Raw genomic sequence first — 11,808 nt, forward strand, 5'->3', positions numbered from 1 at the left:
ATGCCCCTCTCACATGAGAACCTATTGACTTGAAGTGTGTATGAAACATTGTCCTTATAATACCCAACACTTAATATACCACTTTGAAAGGAGGGGTAAATTAAAAGACCAATTTAACTAAAATCTTAGGGCCTGTTCTCTTACGTTGAAATTCAGTTCAGTTCAGTTCACTTGAGTTCAATCAATGAGAACAAACCCTTAAATAGAAGGTTAAAGTATACGATCAGTTTATATACTTTATCATTAACTTTAATTCCTTTATAAAAAAAATATAATAAAACGATATATTTGTAAATTACACATTAATATGAATCGAATAATACCATATTTGATTTTTTTTTCTTGTAGATTAAATCTAAGTCATTCAAATAAAATAAGCTGAGATTAGATTGTATAAGCAAAAATAAGGTGAGCTAATTTAAGACTTTGTTCTCTTTACCTTATTCAGATAATATTTAGCAAATTTAATTCCAGTTCAATAATAATAAGTTAATTTTAGCAAAAATAAGTTCAGTTGAGCAAAAAAAATATGTTTTACTCCGTAAAATAAAGTAATTTTAAAAGGCAAATATTATAGAGGACACAAACTATTGGATCAGTCAAGCCTGACCAAACATTTCATGCGGCGGAGGAGATGACGATGACGATAAAGACGACAATGACAACAATGGTGGATCTACTTCTCTCCTTATAGACGACGATGACGATGACAACAGGATAGAAGTGTGGTCCTTTATGGCGGAAGAGAGAGAAAGTCTAATTATCGCATTTTTCGAAAAATGCCCAAAAAATCGAATTGGGGCTTTTCTTATGTAATGTATAATTGTTGAAATTGTTTGTCCTATATGATTGTAAGTTTAATTGTGAGCATTTTGATGACAAATGCATGTATTTTGGTTGAGAAATGAGCAAGTTATGTTATACCCATGACCTTTAGTACGAGCTCTTTAATGGAGGTTCCGTTATTGTTATACATAAAATCAAACAAATTATACATATCCTATTATCCTCAAACAAGTTATACATATCCTCCATCAAGTAATTTATATCCTCCAATCATTTATACGTATCATCTACTGGATGGATGATATGCTCTATTGGCTAGATGATATCCTCTATTGCCTAGATGATATCATTTATGATTGTGTCTATGATATCCTTTATTAGCTGGATGATATTCTCTATTGGTTGGATGATATCCTATACTGGCTGGATGATATCCTCTATTGGCTATAAAATATCATGGCTGGATGATATTCTCTATTGACTATATGATATCATTTATGATTGTGTCTATGATATCTTTTATTGGCCTCAATTGGCTATATGATATCATGGCTGGATGATATCCTCTATTGGCAATATGATATTATCCAGCCATGACATCATATAGCCAATAGAGGATATCATCTAGCCAATAGAGTATATCATCAAGCCAATATAAGATATCAAAAATCCGCTGGATTGACAAAACATTTCATCAGTCCGGACTAACGCAATACCTTCTCTAACAATTTAAGTTGAATAAAATAAATTTTGTCATAAAGATGAGTATAAAACATTATATGAAGTGTATGACAAAGCAAAAATGCTAATTTTTGCAATAAAATGGACCAAAAATACGAAGTTGGGCTAACAAGTTTTTGCACGAGCAGGTAAAGTGAAGAGTTAAAACAATCTTAACCCTTACTACACTTCTTCTTCATCTTCATCTTCATCTTCAACTAAACTCTCTCTTTCACTTTCTAACTTTCTCTCTCCTTTGACAACACAACTTAACTTTCAGACAGTCAGACATAATCCGCTGGTCCCCACACTTACTACCGTGAATACAGCTGCCTTTTTTTAGTTTTAGAGAGAGAAACTAAATATTTTCAATTATATTCACTTTTTTTTGTTAAAATAAAATACCCACTTTTTTGTTTTAACCCATTTCCCTAACATGGGTCGGGTCCCATTTTACCAGGGTTTTAATGAGAAAAACATTGATGTAAATTACTATTTTACCCCTTGTTTATTTTTACTACCACCGACGCCTCCCTCCTTCTTCCGGTGGGGTATAAGTGGCCCCCACCATTTTCCTCCACCAACCTCCGCCTTTAGGTCCCACCCTAGTAAAAAATATTAATTTAACGCATATAATTTTATTGTTTTTTCATTTTTTCCATTTACCAACAAACTACTACTCCCTCCGTTCCACAATGATGTTCCTGTTTTGAATCTTTGACTTTTTTAAGAAAGAGAGAATCTTCTAAATTTCTCTTAATTTATAAGAGCAAATATAGTCATGTGGGATCTAGTTTGATTCATTTTGGTGAGTAGATTATTAATATCTAACTTTTATAATTTTTGCTAGTGTGAGATTAAAGATATTTGCGGTCAAAGATTGGTAAAATTTTGCATCGATTTGCGAAACAGGAACATCTTTATGAAACGGAGGGAGTAACTCCCTAGTATTTTATTTGGTCTTCCACGGTCAATATGTTACTTATTTTTGATTTTTTTTTTTTTGTTAATATATAATTTCAATTTCCTTGAGTTATTTTTCTTTTTTCGTAATTTTACACATTTTTTATTACTTTGTACAATTGTAACTTTTTCTAGATATTTTTTTAATGATGAATTAATAATTACGTGTATATATACTGTAACTGTTGAACAAGTTGGTTGGATCAAATTTGGCTCAGCCAACTTAAATTTTCAAGTTTTGACTTTTTTTTTAACTGTACGAGTACCAGTTTATGATGGATATTCAAATTTGAGGTTAAATTTATTCATTTGGCCTAAGAAGTGTTGATTTAAGTGATGAAATTGAGAACATTAGGATGATTTTATAATTGTATGACATCTCAAGTTTAGGTAATTCCAGCTTACATAATGAGTGTGAAATGTATTATCAATGCTGTCATAATCTTTCAAGATTTCAGTTCCTTCCAAATTGAGTAAGTTTTTAACCAACCTAATAAACACATATCAAAATTTGACTTAAAAAAATAAATAAAAAAACTCACATGGTTGTATAATATCTTAAGTTTAGGTAATTTCAGATTTCCAGCTTACATAAAGAGTCAGAAATGTATTATTAATATTGTCATAATCATTCATAAGATTTTATGGTTTTATTTCTAACCAGATCAAATAAGTTTTTAACCAGCTTAATAATTATATTTCTCAAAAATTAAATTTTATTTTATTTTTTAAAAAAATAAAATAAATCAAACTCACATGTTTCAACTTTTTACTTTTCATTTTTACCAAGAAAATTCATTTCACCAACAATCAATTTTTTCACACAACATTAAAAAAAAAACATTAAAAAAAAAAATAATATTCATCCTAGTTGAAAGTGGAATATAATGATTGACAAGTGAGTATAAAAATAAACCCAATAATAATAATATTGAATAATCAAACACAGTGATAGACAGTGTTAGATCTTACACAAGCCCACTTCACTTTCCTTTCACTTTCTCTCTCTAAAAAAATAATTAATTTTAATTTTAAATTATGTTGCACATGGAAATGAAAGAAGAAAAACAACCAAAACCCCAACTTTCTCTCTCCTTTAATCTGTCTGTCGGTCGCTCTTTCTCTCTCTAACTTCTGGCTTACGCGTTGAATTATCAAACCCTTTTCTTCTTCTTACATTTTCATTTTTATTTTTACCTTAATTCACTCACTTTCTCTCTCTAAACCCCTTCTTTTTCTCTCTCTAAAACCCCATTAATCCTCCTTTTTCCTTCATTTTTATTTTTACAGGTGGGTTAAATCAAATTAATTAAACCAAAAAATACCCACTTTTTTATTTTTGTTTTTTTAATTTGTTAGGTATAATTATTTATTTTTTTTGTTGATATTATATTGTGGGCATTTCTTGTTTTTCTGTATTATTTCTCCATCTCACATCTTTCACTCACTTTCTCTCTCCTCACTTTCTCTCTCTACACTCTTCTCTTCTTCTTCCCTTACTTTAATGTGGAGTTGTTGTTGTGTTGTTGCTTGTGAATAATTATTGAGAGATAGAAAAAAAAAGAAAGAGTGAGAAGAAGAGTAGTGTTGTGTTGTTTTGTTTGTGTGGTCGGTACACAAACGAAGAACAACAACAACAACAAACTCACAAACCGAATCTCGTATATATATATATAGTTTCACGTAATTTGTTAATTCGTCTCGTTAATTTTAATGGGGTTCGACTGAATCTGGGTTTTCATTGTTCTTGACCCCCTGATTGATTCATTTCTCGGATTTTCGGGGGTCTGAGACTTAAAATGGCTACCAATGGACGGCTGGTTGCTGGTTCTCACAATCGGAACGAGTTCGTTCTTATCAATGCCGATGATATTGGCAGAGTAAGTGGTTTTCTACAATTGTTTCGCAAATCCGATTTGATTTAGAATAATGGGTGTTGCTTGTAATAATGGAATAAGGTTTGTTTATATTTTTAATTCGGCTGCATTTGATGTTAATTGAGCTGGTTCTAGCTCATGACTGTAACTCTTGAGTGGTAATTTTGTGGGTTAGGTTAATTGGACACTATTGCAAGCTGTTTTTGGCTGTTTTTTTCTGAATTTTTTTTGCCATTTAGCTTGTAGATTTGTTATTTTTTGATAAAAAAGGATTGGTTATTGAGCTTGTAACAATTTTTGACCCAGAAATTGTGGGAAATTTAGCTTGGTTTTGCTGGATTTTGTTGGGTAACTAGATCTATGAGTTAATATTTGTTTGATTGAATTTTGGTCTGATTGTGTAAAAAAAACATGATTACAGGTGACTTCTGTGAAAGAATTGAGTGGGCAACTTTGTCAGATTTGTGGAGATGAGATAGAATGTGATGGAAATAGTGAACCATTTGTTGCTTGCAATGAGTGTGCTTTTCCAGTTTGTAGAGCTTGCTACGAGTATGAGCGAGGCGAAGGGAATCAATCTTGTCCTCAATGCAAAACCCGCTACAAGCGAATCAAAGGTAGCTAATTTCGCGTTTTGTTGTTGTTGTGATTCGTAATTCAGTTGATTGGATTCGATTTCGTGATGTCTTAAATGTCGGTTGTTAGATGTGCTGATGGAATTGTAAAATTTGTAATAGGGAGTGCACGAGTTGAGGGTGATGAAGATGAGGATGATCTTGATGATATTGAGAATGAACTTAGATACGCGCACAAGGACAACGACCCTCAGCACATTGCTGAAGCTATTTTTTCTTCCCGGCTTAATGTTGGCCGAGCTCCATCCAATGCTTCCGGGCTTTCAACTCCGGCGGAGTTGGATCCAGCTGCTCATTCTAATGAACAGCTTCTCTTAACTTTTGGGCAAGAGGTATAATTGATCTTACAATTCTGAATTTTCTTGCAATTAGATATGATCTGTGTGTAATTTAAGTTCAATTGCTATCGGTGTTGACTGTGATTTCTCTTTTGTAATGAAGGATCCTGGGATTTCGCCGGATAGGCATGCTTTGATTGTCCCACCGTTTATGAGCCGTGGGAAGAAGGTCCATCCTGTACCATTTCCTGATTCTGCAATGTCCTGTAAGTTCCTCCTGGTTTTGAAAAGTTGTGTATTACAATGTATTACTGAATCAAAATCTATATTGAATAATTTGCTGATCATCCGTTTTTTCCGATGAAATTCAGTACCGCCTAGACCAATGGACCCCAAGAAAGATCTAGCTGTTTATGGATATGGAAGTGTTGCTTGGAAAGATAGGATGGAAGAGTGGAAAAGAAGGCAGAATGACAAGCTTCAAATGGTTAAGCACCAAGGAGAGGATGGAAGCTATGATGGAGGGGAACCTGAGGACCCCGATTTGCCTAAGTAGGTTTTCGCCGCTTGATTTGAAACTTTAGTGGATTTAAGAAAGTGATTTTAAAAGTTGATCTAGAATTCAAAGCTTTTGAATTATGGCATTAACTGTCGGAAATTGCTTTGGTGTTTGCTTTGAACAATTACTAGTATCTGTTCCTGAAGTCCTGATTTTCATTTAGTATGCTGCATTCAGCTAGCTATAGGTGATCGTTTTCCTGCTTCCATTACTAACTTGAAAGAGCATTGTTTTTGATGAAAATATTTTTTAACGGTCATAAAAGCGTCACAAGTTAATTAATTTAATGCTTATAAACAGTGAAAGACTGAAGAGTACTTTTTTAGTGAGTTAGAAAATTCAGAACTTAACGGATCTAGGGTGTTAACATCTGTCCTATTCAGCAATGTGGGAGTGACCTCACTTTTTTTTCCCCCCCCTTTTGCAACAGAATTGATTTTGCATTTTTGCAAATTAATACAATATGATTAGTTTTTTTTTTTTAAATTGCTTTTCGTCTGTGAAATATTCACTAATGAAGAATGGATGATTTCGAGTCCATTGCCCAAATTTTTAATAAGTGTTTGTTGACTAGTGTGTCTTTGAGATGTACTTTTTTCCAAGTTGCCGTTTTTGTTTTAGTGGGATTTACGTGTGTAATTTGATCTCCTTCGTGTGCCATTCATATTTATAACATTGCCTGACCCAATTAGACATGCAAGATGTACTGCTAGCTTATTATACATGGAAGTTGGAAAGTGCATTATGCATGCATATGCAGATATTTCACATTAGCTCATGGCCTCTACAAGTTCTAACAATGGTCTTCTTTGTTTCTGTTTCTGAAGGATGGATGAAGGAAGGCAGCCACTGTCAAGAAAACTACCAATTTCATCAAGCAGGATCAATCCCTACAGGATAGTTATTGTTCTTCGTATGGTTGTTCTTGGGCTCTTCTTTCACTATAGAATTCTGCACCCTGTGCATGATGCATTTGCCCTGTGGCTGTTATCAGTCATTTGTGAGATTTGGTTTGCTGTGTCGTGGATTTTGGATCAGTTTCCGAAATGGCAGCCCATTGAACGAGAAACTTATCTTGACAGGCTTTCACTAAGGTAATCTTCTTTCCTTCATCCCGTCATTTCTCCTATTGTGCAACCAATTTTGTACTGAACTAAAAAATGAAAATGTAAATCAGGTATGAGAAGGAAGGCAAACCATCTGAGCTAGCTCCAGTTGATATATTTGTGTCAACTGTCGACCCTTTGAAGGAACCTCCGCTGATCACAGCAAACACTGTTCTTTCTATCCTTGCTGCCGATTACCCAGTGGACAAGGTTTCTTGCTATGTCTCTGATGATGGTGCAGCCATGCTTACCTTTGAAGCCCTTTCTGAGACCTCTGAGTTTGCAAGAAAATGGGTCCCCTTTTGCAAGAAGTACCAAATTGAACCTCGTGCTCCTGAATGGTATTTCTCTCAGAAGGTTGATTACCTGAAAGATAAAGTGCACCCTGCCTTTGTCAGGGAACGTCGTGCCATGAAGGTTGGTAGATTGAGGCATAGCGTGCTTAATATATGAGTGCATTACCATCTATTCTTATCTGTCAGTACGCATGAGATTTATTTTGTATGCTGAATTTTTTCAGAGAGACTATGAAGAGTTCAAAATCCGGATAAATGGGCTGGTTTCCATGGCACAGAAGGTTCCCGAGGAGGGTTGGACCATGCAAGATGGAACCCCATGGCCTGGAAACAATGTTAGGGATCATCCTGGAATGATACAGGTAATTGGACATGGTTGCTTGAAGTGTTCCTTTTTCCCCCTTTTGTTTTGCACTATTGAGCATCCTTTCTCATTCTTGACTTATCTTTTATGTCTATCAGGTGTTCCTTGGCCAAAACGGTGTCCGTGACTTGGATGGTAACGAGCTGCCTAAACTTGTTTATGTTTCTCGTGAGAAGAGGCCTGGATTTGATCATCACAAAAAAGCTGGTGCTATGAATTCTTTGGTGAGTCCCTCTCTCATTCTGAAATTGATTTGGTTCCAAAATTAGGATTATGTATTTTACCTAATCATCTACTATCTATTACAGATAAGAGTTTCAGCAGTTCTGTCAAATGCACCATACCTACTTAATGTCGATTGTGATCACTACATCAACAACAGTAAGGCTCTCCGTGAAGCCATGTGCTTCTTGATGGACCCCATATCAGGAAAGAAAATATGTTATGTCCAGTTTCCTCAGAGATTTGATGGTATTGATAGACACGATCGATACTCCAATCGTAATGTTGTCTTCTTTGATGTAAGTAACATCCTCACCTGAAAAAAATGGTTGCCAATCATGATTTTTGTTTTAAAGAAAATGATGACTGATCCCTTATTCTTATTTTTAACAGATCAATATGAAAGGTTTGGATGGTATTCAAGGACCAATTTACGTCGGAACAGGTTGTGTTTTCAGAAGGCAAGCACTTTATGGGTATGATGCCCCAAAACAAAAGAAGGCCCCAGGAAAGACCTGTAATTGTTGGCCAAAATGGTGCTTCTGCTGCTGCTGCTTTGGATCCCGAAAGAAGAACAGAAAATCAAAGAACAAGGGTAATGACAAGCAGAAGGACAGTAAAAAGAAGTCCAAGAACAAGGATTCATCCACACAAATACACGCTCTTGAAAACATCGAGGAGGGAATTGAAGGTATGCAAACATTTACCTTACTTCTGTATTATATGTTATTCATCTATGCACTTCTAAATATTTGCAAGGTTTCTGTTCAAAAAGCAAACTTCATATTGAAAAATTGTTTAATTTTCAATGAAAATTGATTGTAGTGATACTATAATTTATTCACTTCTTTTTGCTTAGTTTAGGATGGAGGAAGTATTTCACAAGCTTAAGCAATTAACTCTGATAAAATCTTCCGATACTTTGCAGTTACTTTTTTTTTTTTTTTTTCTTTCATTCTAGATCTCACTGTTCTGAGTCCGACTATGCATTTGCAGGAATCGATAATGAGAAGTCTGCTCTTATGCCCCAAGTAAAATTCGAGAAGAAGTTTGGTCAGTCACCAGTCTTTATAGCTTCAACACTCATGGAGGAAGGTGGAATGCCTCATGGTGTAAGTGAAGCGTCACTATTGAAGGAAGCTATCCATGTCATCAGCTGTGGGTACGAGGATAAAACCGAATGGGGAAAAGAGGTAAAACTGTATTTTAAATTTCTATTTCTCGGGAAATGTTTGCATAAGTTTGTCTCTGACCGCGCTTTCTTGAAATCAGGTTGGTTGGATTTATGGTTCAGTTACAGAAGATATCTTGACTGGATTTAAAATGCATTGCCATGGTTGGAGATCAGTTTACTGCATGCCGAAACGACCTGCATTCAAAGGGTCTGCTCCCATTAATCTTTCTGATCGTCTCCATCAAGTTCTTCGGTGGGCTTTGGGATCCGTTGAGATTTTGTTGAGTAGACATTGCCCCATTTGGTATGGTTATAACAGTGGACTGAAACCGTTGGAGCGATTTTCTTATATTGCCTCTGTTGTGTACCCATTGACATCAATCCCACTGCTTGTCTACTGTACTCTTCCTGCTGTCTGTCTGCTCACCGGAAAATTTATTGTCCCTGAGGTAATTTCTACGCTTGCTTTGGTTCGAGTAATTTGTATTTTGTGTCTCAAAAAGACTGGCATACCTCGTTATTTTGTGCTGGATCTTTGATTTTGCTAGTCTAATGTTTGATTGTTACTTTGTGATCTACAGATCAGCAGTTACGCCAGTATTCTGTTTATGGGGCTCTTTATTTCCATTGCGGTAACAAGTGTCCTCGAAATGCAATGGGGACACGTACAAATCGACGACTGGTGGAGGAATGAACAGTTTTGGGTTATTGGAGGTGTATCTTCCCATCTATTTGCCCTCTTCCAAGGTCTGCTAAAGGTTCTTGCTGGTGTGAACACCAACTTTACTGTCACGTCAAAAGCAGCAGATGATGGAGAATTCTCCGACCTTTACTTGTTCAAGTGGACTTCCCTCTTGATCCCACCCATGACTTTGCTCATCATTAACATCATCGGAGTTATAGTGGGGATTTCAGATGCCATTAACAACGGGTACGAGTCATGGGGTCCCCTATTCGGTAGGCTCTTCTTCGCAATGTGGGTGATCATGCATCTTTACCCCTTCCTCAAGGGTATGATGGGAAAACAAGACCGTCTCCCCACCATTATCATCGTCTGGTCCATTCTGCTCGCGTCCATTTTCTCCCTACTGTGGGTCAGAATAAACCCGTTCACAGCCAAAGGCGGTATTGTGCTCGAAGTCTGTGGGTTGGATTGTGATTAGTACAGCAAACATTTTTGATGGGTTTATGAAGAATTTTGTGTAGAAAACGAAACCAAGGTATTTAAGCCGTGAAATTTATCAAGCCAGAGCTTCTACAACTACGTTGAGGGCTCGAACGCGATCATCGGATAAAAATTATCACAGTTGGGTTTGTGTTGTGTAGATAAAGTTGGCTGCTGACACATTGAAAAAAATTTGTTGTCAGGAAAAAAATGTTTATTCATTCTTTTGATACACGTCGTTAATTGTGCGTCAATGCCGTCAAAGTTAGGGGATTATGGAATTCAGGGCATTTCTGTAAATCCCCATGAACATAAAGGAGTTGTTTTTTTTTTAAAAATTTTAAATTTTTTTTCTAAGTTGGTATTCATAATTTATAAGGGCCCCCCTTAGTAATAAGGGACTTCAAATGTTGTGTCACTCTGTAGTTTTGTGGTTACTTAAGGAACAATTTTTTTGGTTCTTTTAGACTGTGAAGTTGGAAAAGCATATTACTCTTATTCTTATTTTTGGATTAGTATATCAATAAAGTGGTTCTAGTGTTCTTACTTAATGTCTAAGCTACATTACTATTGCTATATTTCTTGTCTCTTTTATCGATACTCCTTCCGTTCCTTAAAGTTTGATTTTCAGTTGTTAGCGATCCTAGAATACGGTGAAAAATACAATGGATTGTACATTTTATAAGCCCTTCCGTTCCTTAAAGTTTGATTTTCAGGTGTTAGCGATCCTAGAATATGGTTAAAAATACAATGGATTGTACATTTTATAGGCCCTTTCTTTCTTATTCTATATATTCGGTTTTTATCAATTTTATAAGATGGCGAGTTATTAAGCGATCCTATGGATTGTGCATTTTCGAGTCATTCCCGAAAATACTTAAAATATCGCGCTCCCTCTATTAAGAATTTACAGTCACATACTCACATTAATGGTAATTAAAACGAGAAATGTGACTATTATATTCAGACGGAGGGAATATCCTTGACGAAGTGATGCTAAGTTGGGCAAAGAAATCAAGTAATGGTCCAGCCTCTTTAATCAAGTCTACTGTAAGCAAGCAAGAGTTGTACGTAACTTGTAAAGATGTTTTAATGCAAATACATTAAACGAAAACATGTGTTGCAATTGTAGACTATGCAATATGGTATAATTGATGATGGTTAATCCCGAAAATTGTAGCTATAAATGTAATTGATTATTTTTGCTCAATTCTATAAACAAAATCTTGGTACTATATTTAATCTCTCCATTTTATCCCCTTTCAATTATTAACCAACAATCTCAACTAATATTTTACTTGTTTATCTTAACTACAACATGCATTGATGTATACAAGAATATTTCTAAATTAAGGACCTTCAATCTTTATACTAATTGTCTTATGTTATTCTCTCTTGTTTAATTAAGAAATGGCACAATTTAGGACCTATGAATCTATTTTAACACATATTAAAATAGAGTAGTAGTTTATGTTAATTTAAGTTGGTCCACTTCGACTTGCATTTTCACCAACACATAATTTTGACCATTATTGTTTTATAGTTATCTCTGAATACACACATTGAGACAAACCCGATAGTAGATTTCAGTTAAATTATGTTTTAAATGAAATTTGTGATTAGTGTCAAAAGTCATAGTTATACGACTAATAAATTAACCCAA

The 11,808-nt window shown here is 35.0% G+C and overlaps 1 protein-coding gene across 1 annotated transcript; it reads left to right on the forward strand.

The window, feature by feature from the left end:
* The first annotated feature begins 3,690 nt into the window (after positions 1-3,690).
* LOC145613172 (cellulose synthase A catalytic subunit 6 [UDP-forming]-like) lies at positions 3,691-10,691 on the forward strand. Its single transcript, XM_081668235.1, has 14 exons — positions 3,691-4,349; positions 4,768-4,963; positions 5,084-5,313; positions 5,423-5,525; positions 5,631-5,811; positions 6,646-6,912; positions 6,996-7,341; positions 7,445-7,582; positions 7,683-7,808; positions 7,893-8,105; positions 8,200-8,497; positions 8,803-8,999; positions 9,079-9,429; positions 9,562-10,691. Exons 1-14 carry the CDS (start codon positions 4,269-4,271, stop codon positions 10,141-10,143), a joined length of 3,309 nt encoding a protein of 1,102 aa, XP_081524361.1. The 5' UTR covers positions 3,691-4,268; the 3' UTR covers positions 10,144-10,691.
* Positions 10,692-11,808: the final 1,117 nt, after the last annotated feature.

This window comes from Chenopodium album, chromosome 25 (genome assembly GCF_948465745.1).
Source record: "Chenopodium album chromosome 25, dcCheAlbu1.1, whole genome shotgun sequence".
Lineage (NCBI taxonomy): Eukaryota > Viridiplantae > Streptophyta > Magnoliopsida > Caryophyllales > Amaranthaceae > Chenopodium > Chenopodium album.

What these genes read in the sequence shown, in the direction of transcription:
- LOC145613172 (XM_081668235.1), top strand. Translation starts at nt 4,269, where the DNA reads ATGGCTACCAATGGACGGCTGGTTGCTGGTTCTCACAATCGGAACGAG. An exon ending in TCCTGATTCTGCAATGTCCT is followed by an intron (nt 5,526 to 5,630) that starts GTAAGTTCCTCC and finishes GATGAAATTCAG; the next exon opens with TACCGCCTAGACCAATGGAC. An exon ending in GGGAACGTCGTGCCATGAAG is followed by an intron (nt 7,342 to 7,444) that starts GTTGGTAGATTG and finishes GAATTTTTTCAG; the next exon opens with AGAGACTATGAAGAGTTCAA.